The sequence below is a fragment of the Lissotriton helveticus genome, chromosome 12 (genome assembly GCF_964261635.1).
Source record: "Lissotriton helveticus chromosome 12, aLisHel1.1, whole genome shotgun sequence".
NCBI lineage: Eukaryota > Metazoa > Chordata > Amphibia > Caudata > Salamandridae > Lissotriton > Lissotriton helveticus.
In genome coordinates, this window is record NC_136073.1 from 843,297,588 (window position 1) to 843,318,467 (window position 20,880).

Genomic DNA, 20,880 nt, shown 5'->3' on the forward strand with positions numbered 1-20,880 from the left:
GGTCCTTGGATAATTGTTCTCTGGTGCAGCTCTGCAGCACCAGATTTGCGCTCTGATCTGTACACACTGTCCTACCACTCCCCTTTATCGTTTTAATGCTGAACTCAGGGTAACTTCATAATTCCTATTTCTGCCACAAAACCAACATATGCTGCTGCAAACATACAATCCCACTAGAGAATGCACTCAATGCAAATATATCAACGTTTTAAAATGCACTCTTGATTAACGGTAGACGACTCGACGCTCCCTTGTGGTTGCAGAAATGTGTTAGAAAGTCACATGTCCCACGCAGGACCTTAACAGTGATGTTCTACTCATCAACGCTGCCGGAGTTCACTTTGAGGGGCAATACTTGCTCTAATGTGCTTTGTAAAAGGTGTGTCGGGCGGTGCGTGTGAGCACAGAGCAGCACCCGGGGTTCTCCCACCCCTGCTGGGCACAGTCTTCACAGCAGCATCGCTGTACTTGTACCAGAAGGAGGCTCGAGTCGAGGATACGTCACGGCGGGTTTGTGAATGAGAGGTGAGCTCCGGGTCTCGAGGAGGCAGCTCAGCTGGTGATGACCGAACAGTCGAGAGATGATGTCACAAAGCAGTGGATGTTGCGCGAGCCCACGACGCGTTTATAGGTTCCGGTCTTGGGATCTGCAGCCAGAGTAAGGCTGGTCGGGTCTGAGAGAAGGAAGGGTGACGGGACACGGCAGCATCTGTGGGCAGAGGCCCGCGGGGCTCGGAGCCTGCGTAAATTGGCCGAGGGTCCATCAAAGGACGCGTTTCCCCCGTGAGAAAGATGGGGTGTATCGAGGGAGGGGAGCGGGGGCTTTTGTTACCGCCCTGGGGCTAGCAGCAATCCTCGCTAATACCGTTTCAACATGAAGTTTCTTTCATTATCACGGCGTGGTTCACGCTGCTTGTATGTCTTGTTCGTGCTCAAGGCTGCGAAGCAGGGAGCGGAGCTAATGGAAACCGATGGTGAATAATATTTCAGAGCATATATTCAATGTGGGGAGATTTTACTTCAGCAGTTTATATACAAGTACAACATGAAGGTGCTGCATAAGTGCCAAATAAGAATAAGTGACGGACAGAATTGGGTCGAGACATAGGGCCCGATTCACCGACCAGCCCTCCATTGAAGGATGTAGGCGCATCCTACACGCTGAGGTAGACGCACAACTTTCGGGAATTCACAACGTTTCCATTACTGCAGCCGCAAGGCTGGGCCAGGCTTAGGTTTCCAAGCAGTATTATTGCGAAAGGCATGTGACATTTCTAGAAACGGGTGTTCCTGTAATGCACAGAACTGTATGCACATTGCAACTGCGCTGTGGGGGATGCCAGCACCTATGTGCAATCGGACTTTTTTTTTTTCCATAGAGAAAACATTTTCCCCATAACAGACCTCTTCCTCCACTCCCCTCACAGTCCCTTCACCGCCGCGGGAAGGGATTCCCCACAGGCTTTTTCAGGAGCAAAATGCCCTGGTTTTTTGTACGTCTTGATAGAGCTCAGACAAATGTGTGAATGCACAAAAACTCACAAATATCAGTGCTATTTTGAGCCGGTGCTTTCCGAGGCTCAGCACCGGCACTTAATCCTCAACACCGGCACTTTTCATGAGCAGTTAAGGACGCATTTATGGGACATTAAGTGGTTTGCCCAGAATCACAGGATATTGAGACGACACTGGGTCCCCAGCCCCGAAGTCGGCAGCTCTCCCCACTTTCATGGTTAGTAATAGGCCCTGCAGACCCACTGTGCAGGGGAGGTGGGGGGGGGGGGGGGGGGCTGCTGGGGGCCTCCTCAGCACAGTACTCTGGACTGGAAGCTCCTGTTTAAATCCGGAGCAGGGGACTCTCCATGTACCTTGCAGGGGGCGCCCTCAAGCTCCCTTACACCACTGCACTTGTAAGGCAGGCTTAGGGGTGTCATTTTAATCCCAGCTTTGAGTCTTTGAAGGTCTCCGAAAGTGGCAGGTCACCTAACGATCTACCTGGGTGCTTTGCCGGAGGTTGCTGCGTTTCTTCTTGCCCTCTGCCCTTGGGACAAAGTGCTGCCGCTGCCTCTCGCCGCACCCGCTCCACGGGTGCCGCTTCGCGGCTTCAGTGAGGAAGCGCAGATAGTGAGGCGCTAGAAAGCGGGAGGAGCAGGAAAACACCAACGGCGCCTGCAGCAGGGACTCGGAAGTCCAGGAGTCCCTGCGTTCCACAGGTGCGCACGGACGCGCCCACTGCCAGACACGCCCCCCGCCTGGCCAGAGTGAAAAGGCGTGCGTTTCTATTGCTGCTTGGGACACCTAACGATCTCCCTGGGTGCTTTGCCGGAGGTTGCTGCGTTTCTTCTTGCCCTCTGCCCTTGGGACAAAGTGCTGCCGCTGCCTCTCGCCGCACCCGCTCCGCGGGTGCCGCTTCGCGGCTTCAGTGAGGAAGCGCAGATAGTGAGGCGCTAGAAAGCGGGAGGAGCAGGAAAACACCAACGGCGCCTGCAGCAGGGACTCGGAAGTCCAGGAGTCCCTGCGTTCCACAGGTGCGCACGGACGCGCCCACTGCCAGACACGCCCCCCGCCTGCAACGTCCCTACTTCACGACCTGCACGACGCTCCGCGGGACGTGAGCGGGACGCCGAGCGAAGCCCGAGCAAAGGGCGGGCAGTCTGTGGCAGTCAGGGGCAGACAGAGGCTGGGCTGGGCCACGTCTCTTACATCCAGCTCTGGGCCCTGGTGGGTTGCGTTACATTGTCCAAAGGCATTCCTTTTATCATGTCAACCCGTTCTGGCAAATTACTTAGGTCTGAGGGCGAAAGGGGTAGTGCTGTTGGGAGTCCAGTGATTGGATCTATGGACCGCTTTATTACGAGAGTGGCGGCGGTCATTGAAAATGAGATCGCCATTTCCGAACGGCGACTCTCCGAGATCTATCTCCCTGACAGACGTTCCTCTCTGGGGGCTGTTGCCCAGGTCTTATCACCTTCTGGTGAGAACACTCATTCTGTTCCCCCTGATGTCCCGGCTGCTTCTGTAGATCTTCCCCAAATGGTAGAAACTGGGAGCTTTATAGATAGGCGGGAACACTCATCTGTGCTTCTATCTAGTGGTGTTATGGAAGTCTGTGGCGCAGATACAGCACCTCCACCTGCTCCCCTAATCACAAGCCCTACTCAAATAATATTGCCAACCTCAACTGCTTATAACGTAGTAAACTCAGTTGGGGCGCAATCTGTGCCTGACCCGAGTGGGCAAAATAAAGGGCCAAAAATAAAAGGGCAGCATGCTCTAGTAAGGGTAGGCCGGTGAAACAGGCCGCGCTATATAAGCAACCGAGAAAAACTCTTGAGCAGGGTGTGAGGGACGTAAGGGGGTTGGCCCCAGCAGATAAGGTGGTAGTGGTGGAGGGGGGCTCTGTGGACGCACCCACGGGTAGAAATTACTGTTCTCCCTCTACTAGTAGTCCTGCTAATGTTTCTTCAGTTTTTGAACAAAACATGATTGATAGGATTATGGAGAGGGTAAACACTCTCTTTGTGCCGTTGCTGACCCAGGTTAAGGGTTTGGGGACTAGAATAGACAAATTAGAGCAATCAACCCTTGACGGCTTCTTCTCACTTAAATCTATATTTAAACAGCATAAAAGAGTGAGTGAGAACCAGGCCATGAATCTAAACGAGAGCGCGCCCTCAGTAGTCCCCGCGCAAACTCAGGCTGATTCTAATCACCCAACTAGGGCAAAGAAGGCAAATACTGGCAACATACAAGCACCTGTACCTGTAGTTCCTCCCCCAACAAAAGTAGGGCTCCAACACAAGGGAATCGTAACATCTTCTGAGGTCGCCAAAAGTACACCTAAATTAACATCCCATCCGCAGCCCTTGGTAAGCTGAGGGATGGTAAAGGTTAGCCAAGCCTCTGGTACACAAGACAAAGGCAAGGGAGTAGCGACAGAGAAGGTCACCAAAACTGCCCCTCATCCGGTAGCCCCGGTTACAACTACAACGGTCCCCCGTAAATTTCCACGGCGGACTCCCCCAATAAATTTACCACCAGAGTGTCATCCCTTTGTTGGTGTCCTAGTAAACGTTCCCCCACTGAAGGAAGACCAAGTGGAGAATCACCAGTCCCTCAAGAATAAGTGTATTCACTGGCTAAAATTAAATAAGCCAATCCCGAATGGTCTAGATGGGCTAATTTTAAGTGTCCGCAGAGTAGGGTGGATAGGCCAAGGGAAAAAAATACAGGAGGGGGATTGTGTAATTATAAACTTCCAAGATCCCAGAGTGGTGAGTTCCATCTGTGGCCCTATAAAAAATATGGATGAGGTAGGGGTTAAACTAGTGGACCTAACCTTTTTTTATCCAAGGACAATTGTAATGCCATCCTGGGTGGGCCCTAGCACAATCGAATCCGGCCGAGACTGGGACCCATGTTTGGTAGGGGGTCTGGGATACAACGGGTCGAATCCTCTGTTGGGGCCAAGGAGTTGTTGACTGGAGGAGGATGACACGAGGGTGGTTGTAGTGCCCGATCCCAGCATGGTAATTGCCATCAGAATGGGTTCAATGACAGTACTATCACCCCGAATATCCTCTCCTATAAGTACAGCCGACAGTGGATTGATAGACTCTCTCCCCATTCCCTTGGACAGTAATTTGCCTGTTCCCCGTGCGAGGTCTATGGACAGGAGTGTTCTTGCGGCCTGCGACGCACCAGCTGTGACGGACCGTAATTGTAAGGTTCTCAGTTGGAATGTCGCAGGGATCGCAAGAAAACTGGCCCTTCCAGATTGGAATGCTTTGGTTGATGACCACGCCATATGCATCTTCCAGGAGACCTGGAGTTTGGACCCATTACACAGGGTGGGATTTTCTTCCTACTATGTGCCCGCTCAAATTTCAGAATCGGGGAGAGGACGTCCCGCAGGAGGCTTGCTTATATGGGTGGCAGCTTCCCTAGACTGTAGAATTGAGGACCTTCAGACAGGATGTCCAGATATTCAAAATATTATTTTAAGAGACTCTAGGGGTCGCATAATATTGAATATCTATAACGTATATGCTAGAGGGACTAAGGGTGGGAGGAAGTCGACTGTATTATCTCTCCTGGAAAGCTACCTTAGTACAACTTCACACAAGTCGTGTACCCTGGTAGCGGGCGACATGAACTGTACGTTCGAGCCCTTGGGCTCAGATGTTGCTTTACAGCAAGATGAGGAGGACGCGAAGATAGGGATCCCAATCTTGGAGATTCCTCCCATTAGGAAATGGACACAGGTGGCGCTACAGTTATACACCTTGAGCACTGAATTTAATATAAGGGCAGTGAATGGGAGGACGAATTCAGATAGGGGGGGCACATACTTATAACAGACCAGGACATACTTCTAGAATTGATTACATTCTATTAGATATATGTCTGTGGAGCCAGGTGAGGGATATGGTTGTGGTACCCACGATCGAAAGCGATCACAACCCGCTTTCCTTGACCATGGTTCAGTGGTGGTGTCATTTTATGAAGGGGTATAATAACCCCATATTAACTCCCCCAGATGAGTCGGTAGTCTCATTATGTGGAAGGCGCCTAAAATGGGCTAAATTGGTCATGTCGGAGGAAAAAGTTCGAGAAATATCAACCCTTTTAGATCATGCACTGACAAACTTGGGGACCATCCCGGAAGGGGTGGGTAGGGCTTGCGAGGTCTTTGCCTCACTCACAGAGGCGCTGACTAATGTGTTTTCTATCCCCCCGAATAAGCTAGGGAAGAAAGGAGGTGTAAAGAAAGCTAGCGGGTGGTACACACAACTGTGCAGGCTAAACAAATCAAGACTTGTTGAGGCAGTGAAATCTAAATCCCACCCCGACATATTGGAAGCAAGGAAGGCATATAATAGATCACTTAAATTTGCTAAAAAGGAGTGGGAAGAGAAATTTTGGGAGGACCTACTTGTCGCGAGTAAAAGCAAAGACCCTAGGAGTTTTTGGAACCTTGTAGGCTCCCGGAATAGGCCCGATGAAGCCATGAGACCCTGTAATATCCCCCCACAAAGCTGGGTCAAACACTTTGGGGCCCTATACCTTCCGGTGGATGGGGCACTAAATGTTAGGATGCTCCCCCCACTAGTATCTGAACCCCAATGGCTACAATCTCTTTTCAGCTCTAGAGATTGAAAGGGTGATTGGGTGTGTAGCCCCCCGGAAGGCAGCAGGCCCAGATGGCTTACCGGGGGACCTCATGCGGGCATATCCAGTGGCCTGGGGAGGGGTTATAGCGGCACTCCTTAATGATATTATGAAGGGGGGGCCAGTGCCCGATTCCTGGAAAGGGGCGGTGGTGGTCCCAATCTATAAAAAAGGTCCCAGAGAAATCCCAGGGAACTACCGCCCCATAAGCCTCATTGACTCCACCCAAAAGATAGCAGGTAAAGCTATCCTGGGTAGGATTCTTCATTGGGTGGAGGAAAACAAAATACTAACAGACTTCCAGGCAGGGTTTCGGGCAGGTACAGGGACGATTGAGCAGGTGTTTAGGTTGGCACTCCTTGGTTGGAAGGTGGTGGATCTAGGCAAGGGCAGTCTATACTTGGCATTTATAGATCTAAGGACTGCTTTTGACCTAGTTCCCCGGGAGGAGTTATGGAGGGTGCTCTATGGGCTGGGGTTACCTCCCTACATTTTGTCCCTCCTTATTAGCCTACACGAACATACCTTTGCCCAGGTTCGTTGGGGGAGAAATGGAGAGATAACTGAGAAGATCCCAGTGTCTCGGGGTGTGAGACAGGGATGCGTCCTAGCGCCCACCCTCTTTTCATTATATGTCAATGGGGTGGTGGACTATCTCCAGCAAGAACCAGCCGATGCTCCTTGTCTAGGGGGAGTGCGGATCCCAACTTTACTTTTTGCGGATGATACGCTTTTGATTTCTAAGACTCCGCAAGGTCTCCAGAAGTTGCTCGACCGCTTCCAGAACTTTTGTGCTTTAAGGGGCTTGGTAATCAATATAGATAAAACCAAGTTCCTTATTTTAAACCCTCCAAGGAAACTAGGCCGCCCACCCACTCTTAACTCTGTTCCTTTAGAAAAAGTATCCAAATTCGACTATCTCGGAATACGGATTACGGACACCATGAATTGGTCACCCCATATTGCTAAGATGGTCTTGAATCACAAGAGAGTAGGAGGGGCCCTCCTGAGGGAATTTCGGGCTTCACCAAGGAGGTCGCTTGCCCCAGCAATTGACATCTACAAGGCCAAGGGAGTAACATCAGCCCTATATGGAGCAGAACTGTGGGGGCATTGCTGCCTGGATTCCCTGGTAACATCAGAGAGCAAGCTCCTGAAATCTCTAATCGCCCTGCCTCCAAGCACCCCTACAGTGCCTGTGCTGTTGGACACTGGGTGTAAGAATATTAAAGATCAAGCCCGGCTTCGGCCACTCCTTTTATGGGCACGTATTTGGAGGGGTGAAGAGTTAAAATCATATGCTGAAGGGCTGGCAGAGATAATGAGCTTGGGCGGTTGGGCAAAGATCAAGTGGTTGAGAGACACGAAAAAACTTTTGGAGGTTATTGGGCTTGGGGACTCCTGGTTATCAAGAACGGCTCCACCAAAAGATGTTTTGAAAAGGCTTTACTGGAAATGGGTTGCGGAACAGTTAGTGACAAATTCTAGACACTGTAAATCTACAGCTGCCTTTTTAATAATTAAAGATGTTGCAGTCTACGAACCTTATCTGGACTTAATTACCCTGGCAACTGATCGAGCACTGTATTTTAAATTTAGAGTGGGCTCCCTTCCAGTTGGTGCCCTGGTGTCTAAGTGGAAATCGGGTGTCCACAAGTCCCCCTTTTGCGCCCGTTGCACCACGAGGATAGAGTCTATACCGCACATATTGTTTGAATGCCCGGCCTATGCTAAACCCAGGGGCTTTTGGCTCAAACCCCTTTGTCGCAATATGGGAACGCGTAGCCATCTGGTAGCTCTTCGCATCCTTATGACGGACACTTCCCCTCCTATTGTTTGTGGTGTAGCCAAATTTTTAAAACATTTTTGGTTGATTTGTTGCAAGAGATTGTCATTAGCCGTTTAATTCGTTTTTTTAGTTAATTTATTCCGACATCACATGTCTTTTTATCTTTTTTAACTGTACATTTAATACTGCTTTTAAAATGTCTTTTTCTAGTTTCTTAAAAATGCTGTATTTGTGTACGATTTCAAGATATCTTGCATATCGAATAAAAGCTTCAACCACCACTGTTTCAAAGTACTTGATGATAGGCTGCGCTGCTAGACGCCTTTAACCCAGAGCACACAGAGGGTAGCATGTTCCTTTGTTGCTATATTACACCTAGAAGTCAACCTCGAGAAACATTTATGCTAAGTACTGTAATATCTCCCTGTTTTTTTCCCTAATTTACAGAGAAACCAATCTGAAGTTTAAGCAAGCCTTGATGGTAACACACACTGAACTGAGCACAGTGCCGGCTTTGGTAGCGTTTAATGGTAAGCCAGAGTCCCATAAAAAAGAATGCTGTCAGTTCATATTCAGTGAATGCCCCCAGATTTCTCTTTCTCTCCCAAACACACAGACATAAGCAAAATATTGCACACATAAATTAATCCACTAGCATTTTGGGTGGCAAATAGACCATTTTACTAGTCAGTAGCATCAGTTTCCACACTTTCCAAATTTTTAAGTGAATGAGTGTCAGGAGGTACTCCAACCGGCTTGATAAACACACTTTTGTAAGGTCACAATACAGTTGTAAGTGAACCTCTCATCAACCCTTTAATAGTAATGGTACAAGCAGCAGGCAATTTCCTAGAGAAATGTGTAGCAAGTTACGTAGCATCAAACAACATTAAAGTACAACACAATAAATATCCAAAACAATGTAATTTTTATAAAAATAAAATGTAATAAGCCTAAAAACAAAAACACAAAAATAGTAAACATCATCAAAGTAATCAAGATATATGGATTTTTAAAGATTTTACAGTAAAAGGAACCAAGAAACCACACAACACCAAATGAAAGCCCTTATTTGCTGTAGGCTGGGACCTATGTGTGATTTCAGGATGACGTAAGTGGGTCAAGTATGCCAGGTGGGCCACACCCGCCAATTACCTGGGACTGAGATGTTTTTCTGCAGGACAAGAAAGGATGCTGAAGCTGGTGTGGGTCCCTTTAAGTCCGAATCAAAGGTGTTGAGCTTCCACAGAAGCCTTCAGTTTTAGTACCAACTGCTACGAACTGGACAATGCAGGATTCTGCCGCACCAGGGTGGCTTTGATGCTGGGGTAACTTTGCTGCTTCTCTCTCAGTCCCAGGTTTTACCTTTGGACTTAGTCAGGTCAGGTCAGGTTTCAAGTCTTTATTTCGATTTTTGACAAATCATAAAAGACACATTATAATACATTAATAAAACAATTAGTTAAAAAACCTTTAGCAAAAAAAGAAAAAAAAAAACATTAGTTAGCAAAGGCTATATACATGTGAGGCAAACCATATAAACCACACAATGATAACCTAAAATAAATTAATTTTAAAGGAGTTAAGAAAAAGTATTAAACATCTAAGGGGAGAAACCTGACTAAGATCATAAAAGTTTAATAATACATATCGAGTCATGTCAATCAATGGGAAACCATTTCATGATTTAAAATGCAAAAAATGCAGATAGTAAAGGCAATAAACAGAGTATATCACTTTATGAAGCACTATTTGCGGGCTCTGGCAACTTTGACATGAGTTTTAACCTTATGAGCCAGGCCCACCCCAAATATTTAGCTAGGCTCACTACAAAGACCTCAGAGGTATTAGTCTTTAGCGCCCAGATGGCATCGGCAGATTTTCTAAATGGTAAACACTGAAACAATGGTCTTAACCATTTCTTTCGCGGCACCGAATAACGGGGGCAAGCAAAAAGAAAATGGCCCTCTGATTCTTTCTGGCCCGGGCAGCTTTTACAAAAGTTTGGCACCCCCGTAGACCATTTGTTTACAAAAGTATTCAGAGGCAAAGCACCCACTCTGAACTGGTGGTACAGTTTCTTGTCCAGTGGTTTAGTTATTATATCCCAATAGGGCTCACAGGACCGGTCTAGCTTGAATGTAAGGAACCTACCCATGAGGCTGATATTGCTGGAAAGTGAGACTCGATTTAGACGAACAGAAGCCCAATACAAGGCTTTAAACTCCTGTTTAGAGGGAAAAGCATTGGATGAAGGGGATATCCAAAGCTGTTCTAAACCCATATCAATGAGGATGTTTTTTACAGCTTGGAGCCATGGGATTTTTCCAGATCCACTGATTGACCTGACTTCTGCTAGTTCTTTCGCGAATAGAGACAGGTCAGGGGAGGTCCATATTCGCCTCCAAAGGGCCACCAGCCGAAATCTAGCCATCTCGTTGATTGGTAGGCACCCCAAATCCAGACAAAGTGGGATTGATGGAGTCGACTGTGGTAAGCCTACCAGGTTCCGTAGGAACTTGCATTGGGTTTTAAAGAGATTAAGGAGATCCATATAGCCCCAAAGATCTGCGCCATATAGAATAGCAGTAGTGATTTTGGCGTCATAAATCTTGAGAGCTGGGAGAACCCGCTTAGTGATGGATCTCTTTTGCTCTTTTATAAGACAGCCCGTTAACCGTGCAAGCTTGAGATGTTGAGTGTTAATTTGATCTTTCCATCTCAAGCGGCTGTCTAGAGTAACCCCCAGGTAGGTCATAGTCTCGACTTGCTCGAGATTAACGCCATTCAAACTCGCAGAGCTCCGGACAGGATGATTTCTAGAGAAAACCATGAACTTTGTTTTTCCCACGTTCACCGCAAGATTGTTAATGGCACAAAACTCCTCAAAGCGGTCCAAAGCCCGCTGCAGCCCGCTGCGTGTTCTAGAGAGGAGTAGGGTGTCATCGGCGAAGATGAGCAGTGGGAATCTCGTCCCAGCCAACATTGGTGCATCAGTGGGGGTGTCCATAAAGAATTTCACCACTTGGTCGATGAATAAGAGGAAGAGTGTTGGTGCCAGGACGCACCCCTGACGGACACCTCTAGTTACGGGAAATGTTTCCGTCACTTGTCCCTGGCTTCCCCACCTCACCCTCGCATAGTTATCCTCATGGAATTTAATTATGAGGTCAAGTAGTTCTGGTGGACAGCCTAAATTTTCCATCACTCCCCACAGTTTGTCCCTTGGCACTAGGTCGAAGGCGGACTTTAGGTCAATGAATGCTGCAAAGATGGTACCGCCGCCAAGCAAGACCACTTTGCAATAGATCAGGCATAATCTAAACACCTGATCTATGGTGCTTATGCCTGATCTAAAGCCCGCCTGCATAGGAGATAATATGTCCTCAGATTCAATCCAGCCCTGGACCCGTCCCAAGACCATACGTGCGATGATTTTTTGTATGGAATCAATGAGACGGTAATTCCCTGGCTTGGACCTGTCACCTTTTTTGAATATTGGAATTATCTCAGCTCCCTTCCATGATTTTGGGATTGTAGCTCCTTTAGCTAAGGAGTTAGCGATCATGGTTATGTAAGGGAGCCACAAGGCTGGGTTTGATTTGAACAGGTCCGCTGGTATGAGATCCATGCCCGGAGCTTTCCCTCGCAGGGTCAAGGCCAATGCCAGCTCGGTCTCTGATACTGAAAAAATGAGTTTCTCCCCGTGGGTGTTTGGCGGGGGTGTCATACCCGGAGTTTTTAAGGTTTTGGAATTATCGGCTCTGAATTGGGCAGAATAGAATGTTACCCACTCATCTAGGGGTACATGGTTAGCCGGGGTACTCGAGTCTGGATCCTTCCCCCACTTAACTAGATCCCAGAACTTTTTCTGATTATTCGAGGTGGAGGCGTCCAAGAGATCTGACCAAAACCTATCCTCCACTCCCGTTTAGATTCCCACTGGGTTTTTCTATAATGAAGCCTAGCCGCTTTGACTGCGACCATGTCACGAGATTTAATAGTTTTAATAAGATTAGAATGGGCCTCCCTACATTTTTTGTTATACCATTTCTGGGGAAGGGAATTGGCTTTAATGGGAGCACTTCGGCAAGGGAGGGAAAGTAGGGACTTTAGGTGGTCAAAGCAACTAATGTGAAGATTAATAACATTGTTTGCCCAGTCCGGACTTCCCCCCAGCAAATCAATTTTTAACATGTCATTGTACACATCTTTGGCCATTGTGTTAACATTGTCCCATAAGGATTCATCCTCCATTATCCTGGACCATTTCAACCTCCTCCTATCACTGGTTAACAAAACATCCCCTGTTTGTGAAATAGTAGGCTCCTCTAGTCTCTTTATATCTGGCAATTTCAATGATAATAACAGCGGATTATGGTCACTTTCCGGGCGCTGTATTACTACCATGTCCACTAGTGAGGGCCAACATTCCAATTTTAACAAAACGTAGTCAATGCGGCTCCGCCTTAGTCCATTATCAAAGGTATAATTAGCTTCTTTATCCGAACTTGTGCGGCCATTACAAGCTCGGAATCCCCTATTTAGGCAAAGGGCCATCCAGTTCACTGCTGCCTCAGTTGCTTTAGCCATTTTTTCAGCCCTCAGATCAGGAATGTCCCAAACAGCATCCTCAGCCGAGCTCCAACTGTCCCCCATATCTAGCAATGGCTCTATGGTGCAATTTAAGTCTCCAGCTAAGATGGTGACATTCCCACTACCTATTTCAGCAAGTTTGTGGTCGATAACGTTCAGCAGCGGCGGGCTACGGCCACCAGGCATACCTCTGGCATATATGTTGAAGAAGTACAGATCCCGTTGATTGGCCTTACTCAGTTTAATTAAAAGGAGATCCGGGTGCTGAACATGTAACTCTGTTGGAAAAAAGCCCAATGACTGCTTCACCCAAATCAATAAACCACCTGAGGCACGCCCTTTACCCCCTTTAATCGCAGGTTTAAAGAAATTAGCATAGCCCAACTTAAAGACTGGTTCAATTGCCCAGGTTTCTTGGAGCAAAATAATGTCATATTTGTCCACGAATTCCAGCCAATCTGCAGAGGACATGCGGGCCTTAATTCCTGCGATATTCCAGGATAAGATTTTCAGATTGTCAAAGATTGGAACCACAGGGGAAAGTTGCAAAGATGAAACTGAGATAGGTACCTGCTTGCGCCCCCAATCTTTCTTGTTCTCCATGAGCTTAGGATTATCCATGGAATCAGCGTTTAACATAGCATCTAGATCATCTTTGGATGCAGGTAGATTAATCACCCTTGCCTCAAGACCTCCCCCAACTGCATCTAAATTATCAATTAGATGCGGGGTCTCCATACTACCCCCTGTTGGCTCATGACCAGCTACCTTAACAGGGGAGGACTCGCAAGGTGTTGTGTGAAGTCAATCTATAGCCTCAAGGTCAGAAAGAGGGCCAAAGTGGTTAAAGAGGAATGGGCGTTGGCGGTCAAGAGGGGTTAATGCCAGGGGGTATCTAATAGCTGGGGGCTGGCGAAAGGTGGGATATGGTTGGATGGGTCTTCAGTAGGAGAGGAGGGGGGTAAAGGTCGATTTTTATTTAGCCAGAAGATTACTTTGTTACGGAGGTCCCCATACGACTCCTTACTGCCAGGTTTTAGTGGGGCAACACCTGTCAAAACTATTGTGTGTTGGGTTGCTTCAACCGGTAGATCAGCGCGAGGGGTAGTAAATCTTCTGTGTCTCCCTTCCTTATGGTTATTATTACTGCGTTGGCCAACTATATATCTATGTGGCAGGGGACGGGGGGGGCAGGGTTTATTTTAACTTGAAGCGGTGGCCCAGTACTTTGATGCCCGCAAGAATTATGTTTATCAACAACCTTTGTCTTGGGTACCTGTGTTAAAGTACTCGTAGGTGGTTTAGAGGATGTGGCTTTTTGCTTCTCCCCCCCTGTGAGCGTATTGGTATTTGGCCTTGATGTTTTATCATGGGCTGTGTTGCTAGTTGCCAAATTATTACTAACTAAGTTTTTTGGGGCTGTTTGTATTTTGCTAACTCCTGTATGACTAGTACCAGATAATTTTTGTAGCATAGCATGGGTTGAGTTGATTATGGCTTCCATGCTGTCAATTTTTGAGGTCATTAGCCTTGTCCGCTCCAAAACCGGTAGTAATAAAGTTTTGAACATGGCCTCCATTTTTATTAACAGTATTTCGTCACTGTTAAGGCACATAGGGCAAGTGTTTGAAGAGCCCAATGTAGTAAGGGAAGGGCACAACATATTAGAAAACGCACAGGGGTTTTGTGTGTCAACAGGATGCTCCGAGCCCTGACTCCCTTTATCTGGGGCATCTTTTATTTTTGGGATCTTTCGTTCTCTCCCCCCCGACAGTCTAGGATCTTGTTTTCTCTTTTTGGTATTGAAGTCAGTGTTAGTGTTTGGGGAATCCACGGTTGCAACAGTATTAGAGACATTAAGGGGTAGGTATCCTGATATCTGGCTAGGTTCAAGCCCCCCGCTTATCTGTAAATCATCACCCTGGCTAACTTGTGAGTCATCTGCACTGTACCCATCTTCCTCCAAAGTAGAAACAGTTGGACTCGCCCCCCCGCTTTCTAATTGGACAATAGCGTCCGTGGAGGAAGTTTGGACACAGTTGAAAGCAGCATGGGCTACGGGGCTGGTAATGGTAGCTAATCCCCCCAGCGATGAGCGCTTTCCGCTGATAAGATCAAGCGAGAGTCTTTTTTCGACCATGGCAATTTCATTCTCCAATATCCCCGTAGCCCGTGTGATGAAGGCGTCAAGGGGGCCTGATATGACTCCCTTGGAGGTATGGATTTGGACTGTGCGTTCTTTACCTGACCTTAAGGGCATTGTAAGATGTAAGTGGAATGAAAGATCACACAGTTACTTTTAATCCGTCCTTGCAAATCCAAGAGGCAAAAAGTTTGTATACTAGGGCGCGCCGCCTACCTTAGGTACTTCCAAACGGCCAGGGGGGGTGGGCCCGGACCGGACTCTGCCGTACTCAAACGGCCTCAAACGGCCCGCTCTTTGCCCGGTCTTCGCTCCCGCGCGCTACCGCGCAGCGGATATTTCCACCTATGAAATAAGGCAGGGCAGGGGGGCGTTGCCGGCAGGGAGAGCGCCCACAGGTGTAACACGCAGGGACTCCTGGTCAATGGAGTCCCTGCTAGGCTGCTCGCAGCCCTGCCGGTGACCAAAGGTGTTGTTGGTTATAGGGCTCCCCTTCTGCGCCCCACAGGGTGTCTCTATGCGCCGCGGGACCCGCGCAGCGGGTCCAGCAAGTCGTTGCAGGTTATTCCGGTGACAGGCAAGTCGCGTGAGCCTCCTTCAGTGCTCCGTGATCCGTTGAGGTTTCCCGCTTTGACAGGGGAAACGCTGGGTTTTTACTCCGCTGTCAGGGGGCGTTGCCGGCAGGGAGAGCGCCCACAGGTGTAACACGCAGGGACTCCTGGTCAATGGAGTCCCTGCTAGGCTGCTCCCAGCCCTGCCGGTGACCAAAGGTGTTGTTGGTTATAGGGCTCCCCTTCTGCGCCCCACAGGGTGTCTCTATGCGCCGCGGGACCCGCGCAGCGGGTCCAGCAAGTCGTTGCAGGTTATTCCGGTGACAGGCAAGTCGCGTGAGCCTCCTTCAGTGCTCCGTGATCCGTTGAGGTTTCCCGCTTTGACAGGGGAAACGCTGGGTTTTTACTCCGCTGTCAGGGGGCGTTGCCGGCAGGGAGAGCGCCCACAGGTGTAACACGCAGGGACTCCTGGTCAATGGAGTCCCTGCTAGGCTGCTCGCAGCCCTGCCGGTGACCAAAGGTGTTGTTGGTTATAGGGCTCCCCTTCTGCACCCCACAGGGTGTCTCTATGCGCCGCGGGACCCGCGCAGCGGGTCCAGCAAGTCGTTGCAGGTTATTCCGGTGACAGGCAAGTCGCGTGAGCCTCCTTCAGTGCTCCGTGATCCGTTGATCACTTTTTTGACTTTTGAATTTCTTCAGAGGGACAAGGCTGAATGCTTTAGCCAGGCACAACTCTGTGAGTCCTTTTCATTCACTGCAAACCTTTTTCTGCAAAGCAAAATACAGAATGGGTGCCTGAAACTGCCTCCCTCTCAATCAGCGGCGGATGGCACAGGTAAGTGTGGTTAAGAGGTGGGGCGGGGATGGGCGCTGCATTGGGGGAAGCCAACAGACGACGGAATAGGTATTATTTATTTATTTAATTATACCTATTCCGTCATTTGTCGGTTTCCCTCTGGCTCCCACCCTGCCCCCTGCCCCGCCCAACCGCGCTATCCTGTGTCGGCCTCAGCTGTTCTAAAGTTACTTTTTGAGCTTCTGAGTTGGGACACTGTGTACATTGCATTGACATACCATAAACACATGCATTTATCATAAAAAATCTTTATTAAGAAGTCTTTGTTGTAAAAAAATAAAACTCTTGGTACAATTTCATAACGTTAAATCAGCTCAGCAAATATAGAATCCAGTCTTTAGCCCTGGCAGGTTCAAACCTGGAAGTCTTGCCTGCGCATTGATTGCGAAACCCCAGCTCCATTTCTCGGTCATCCACATGTTGAAAAACAGGAGTTAGTTCCACGCAGTTCTTGCTGATGGGAAATATATTCCTAGTTGTTTCTACACCCCCAAGTCTTCTGGCCAGGCTCCTACTCAGAGACGTTTTAAAGCATGGGCAAAGCGAGCTCTGGCCCAGGGCCCCGCATTTCAAGAGGCACCCTTGATAATTGCTCAGGCAGGGCCTCTCATTAATTTATCCTAACAATCAAGCTGTAATAACTACTTTTACAAAGTTGAGCAAGAGTTAATAATGGCATCCAAGCTAGTCAGGCCCGTGCCTTTCTTTCTGCCCTCAAAGCTAACATAAGGAGTGGATTGCGCACCAAGTTGCCTCAGCCTGTCACGGCCAGTTCACTCCTGAGCAGACAGTGCAAGGCATGTGCAGCATTGCAGGCAGTAAATCTATGTATGCCCAGAAAATGTGAGGTTACACGTTTGAAGTAGAAAGTTGTGTTCCTTACAGCTGTTTGCTGTTCTTGCCTACAAACTAACCGTGGAGTGCGGTAAGGTGGGCATGGGATCTGGACAGTCGAGTCCACTGGGGTGGTCTCAGTCCCACAAGGTATATATTGTTGAGGGCAATACGCCCTGACTTCCTATTTAAGTAACTTTTAACCACATCGGTGCTCATGACAAGCTCAGCTCGTCCTGAGGCACAGTGGCGGCTGTGCTCATGATGAGCTGAGCTTGTCATGACCGTTGCGCCTCGCTCACGCAGGGATAATTCCCCTGCTGTGCTGGGCATTCTAAGAAACGGGCGTGGTCATGACGAGCTGAGCTTGTCATGAGCACAGCGCCACCGTGCTGCGTGACGAGCTGAGCTCTTCACGAGCACCGCGGCGCTGCGCGCGCCCCCTCCCCCAGCACAGCGGGGGAATTAGCCCCGAAGGAAAAGGGGTTAAGCATCTTTCCCTGGCCTGTTCCGTTCATACTAAGGTCACCTAGCGGTGATGCATAAGGTTTTCTAAGCCTGGGTAACATTACAGTTAAGCATAATTGGCCTAATTTGGGGAATTTCATAGTATGCTTGTTACACAAAATTCACGAAATTCCACTATTAAGCCTCATTATGTAATAATGCATGACTGTGTCGCATAAATTATAGAATGGGAACAACACCGAATGACCATAATGCGAAGGGCTGTCATTCGCAATACTTGGTATTTGGTGCGATTTCTCTAGTATGAAATGCGTCCTAGCATCCAAAATGGATGAGTATACATTTTTTGCTAAAATATATGCTAAATTATAGTACTGAATGCCCTATTTGCATTTTGTGTAATTACATGTCATTTCACGTAATTCTCCCAAAATATCACAGAATTATGCAAAAAAAATATCACAGAATTATGCAAAAAAGAAATTACACAGACTGGTAAAGTCCTACTGCTCCACTCCTGTTCTCTCTGCAACAGGGGCAAAGACTGCGGAGGCTCAAGGCAGAATTTGATGTGGTACCCTTGAGTCCCCTAAGATGTAGCAATGTTCATTGGCCTTCAGTTGCATTGGGGGCCACTTTGAAGTCTGTTGCATTAGGAAACTTAAGGGGGCTCCCCTGCAAAGTACATAGAGGGTGCCTCACACGCTCTGGACCCAGTCAGGAGCTCTCAGACCAGGGCCGCCAACTATGCACTATGCCAGAGTGGGACCCCTAGAGATTGGCCCACCTGCACTGTGGGAACTGCTGGGGCTAATGTTACTCAACAGTTTGAAGTGTCGGGTCCCCCAGGAGGTTTGGGTCACCCCTGTGTTGCAGGGGTTACAGGGGCCAGCGTTATACTCCTGCTTGCTGCCAATCATCCCATAGTTCCCTATTCAAGATGGCTCCAGCCTTTCTCGCTCTGTAAGATTTTGGAATGCCCTTTCAGAAACCCCCCTATGGTGATGAAGTCACCTTACATCTTCATGTCTTGAAACTACTTTCCCATCCTGCTGGGAGTCCAGTGAGAAAAACTGGGTCGCTCTGGGAATAAATGGCTTCAGTTTCTGAGACTGGGCACTCGCCCCATTTAGGATCTTCAGTTCAGAAGGAAGAATTGTTAAGGCAACAGTGTGCTGCCATCTGTTCCTGTACACCACACCCTCACCCCGAGAAGACTAATCCATGCCAAGTGGGCACAGTTGACTCATCTCCAGCTCTCCTGGTTTAAGCGGTATTTCCATTGGCCCTGAAGAGGATATATTGCAAACTCATGCTAATCCAGTTGGCTCTCTGACAGGACAGAGTATAACTTTTTAAGTTGATTTTCTATTGCACCAATCAAACATCTACTTTCACCACTGGATTTTACTGAATAGTGGAAAACAACTTTGCATTACTTCTCTAGCAGCTTCCTAAAAAATTCCAATTCATTTTTGTATCCGCAATTAGATCAATTTGAAAATTTAGATGAACAAGTATACCTTTTTGCAACCTCTTACTCTGAGGACATATTATTCCTTAATATTTAACATGTGTCACATTTATATATTAAGCTCCCAGAGAGTATATTTCCTGGGTAGTTTCTGGAAATCCCCTCAAAGTTCAGGAGACACAATTTTTCCTGCCATGATCGAATTATCTAGATCCAAAACTTCTGCTTCTGTACGAATTTTAGTGTAACTAGGAGATGGGTCATTTAATAAGGTATCGGTGAAAACTGATTTCAATCCCATGTGATTTAAACAATTGGATATTTAAACAAGCATTGGAAATGCAATAGGTCTCGCATTAGGATATTTAAACAAGCATTGGAAATGCAATAGGTCTCGCATTAGGAAAGTTTGAGCAATTGGTATTGTAAATGACTCTTTTTTTATTTATGTGTTGGTTTTGAAAATAGCAAAAGTAATAGCTTTATCAGTTACAATGTCAATAGTTTTAACTTTCGCAAATGTGACACCTATAGCTTTTGTAATGCAATGTGTGTTGTATTTACGTGACTTAGATGTATTGATGTTGCAAATAACAATGGCTTTTAATTTTGTAAATAATTAATACTTAAATAAAATGTATTGTAATTTATAATGGCAATAGCTTAAACGTTTGTAAATAACTTTTGTGAAGATTATGTTCAGTGTATTTTATTGTGACGAAAATCCAAGAACATTGCATTTGCACCTACACACACACACAGCCACACACACACACACACTCACATATAGATGTGGTGGTGGTGGATCTGGGGGAGGATGTGGAGGTGATGGTGGATGTGGTGGATGTGGTGGTGGATGCGGTGGTGGTGGTGGATGCGGTGGTGGTGGAAGTGGTGGTGGATGTGGTGGTGGATGTGGTGGTGGTGGTGGATGCGGTGGATGTGGTGGTGGATGTGGTGGTGGTGGGTGTGGTGGATGTGGTGGATGTGGATGTCATGGTGGAGGTGGTGGTGGATGTGGTGGTGGATGTGGCGGTGATGGTGGATGTGGTGGTGGTGGATGTGGTGGTGGTGGATGTGGTGGTGGATGTGGTGGTGGATGTGGTGGTGGATGCGGTGGATGTGGTGGTGGTGGATGCGGTGATGGTGGATGCAGTGGTGGTGGTGGATGCGGTGGTGGTGGTGGATGGGGTGGTGGATGTGGTGGTGGATGTGGTGGTGGTGGATCTGGGGATATGGTGGTGGTGGATGTGGTGGTGGATGTGGTGGTGGTGGTGGATGTGGTGGTGATGGTGGTGGATGTGGTGGTGGATGTGGTGGTGGTGGTGGTGGTGTGGTGGAGGTGGTGGATGTGGTGGTGGTGGATGTGGTGGTGGATGTGGTGGTGGATGTGGTGGTGGAAGTGATGGTGGTGGGTGTGGTGGATGTGGTGGTGGTGGATGCGGTGGTGGATGAGGTGGTGGATGTGGTGGTGGTGGTGGATGTGGTGGTGGTGGTGGATGCGGTGGTGGATGTGGTGGATGTGGTGGTGGTGGATGCGGTGGATGTGGTGGTGGATGTGGTGGTGGTGGGTGTGGTGGATGTGGTGGTGGATGTGGTGGTGGATGTGGTGGTGGATGCGGTGGTGGTGCATGTGGTGGATGTGGTGGTGGATGGGGCAGTGGATGGCATGGTGGATGTGGAGGTGATGGTGGATGTGGTGGTGGATGCGGTGGATGTGGTGGATGCGGTGGTGGATGCGGTGGTGGTGGAAGTGGTGGTGGATGTGTTGGATGCGGTGGTGGATGTGGTGGTGGATGTGGTGGTGGATGTGGTGGATGTGGGGTGATTGCGGCTTGCAAGCTTATTTCGCTCACGTTATGCAGTTTCAAACATGATTGCCACTATTACTCTCAAATTCACTTGGCAGCAAACTGGTGAACTAATTAAAAGAAAGTCGTATTCAGCGGTATGGCCGGTACTTTATTCCAGCAAAGTGGCAAGCCAGTACACACCAAT

At 48.1% G+C, this 20,880-nt stretch overlaps 1 protein-coding gene across 1 annotated transcript in view; it reads left to right on the top strand.

Moving 5' to 3' along the window:
* LOC144798879 (phospholipid-transporting ATPase IK-like) overlaps positions 1 to 20,880 on the top strand; it is a 441,858-nt gene that overhangs the window by 215,406 nt on the left and 205,572 nt on the right. Inside the window, exon 9 of the mRNA XM_078669971.1 lies at positions 8,408 to 8,490. Within this exon, the coding sequence (XP_078526097.1) occupies positions 8,408 to 8,490 (83 nt within the window). The remainder of the gene's footprint in view (positions 1 to 8,407; positions 8,491 to 20,880) is intronic.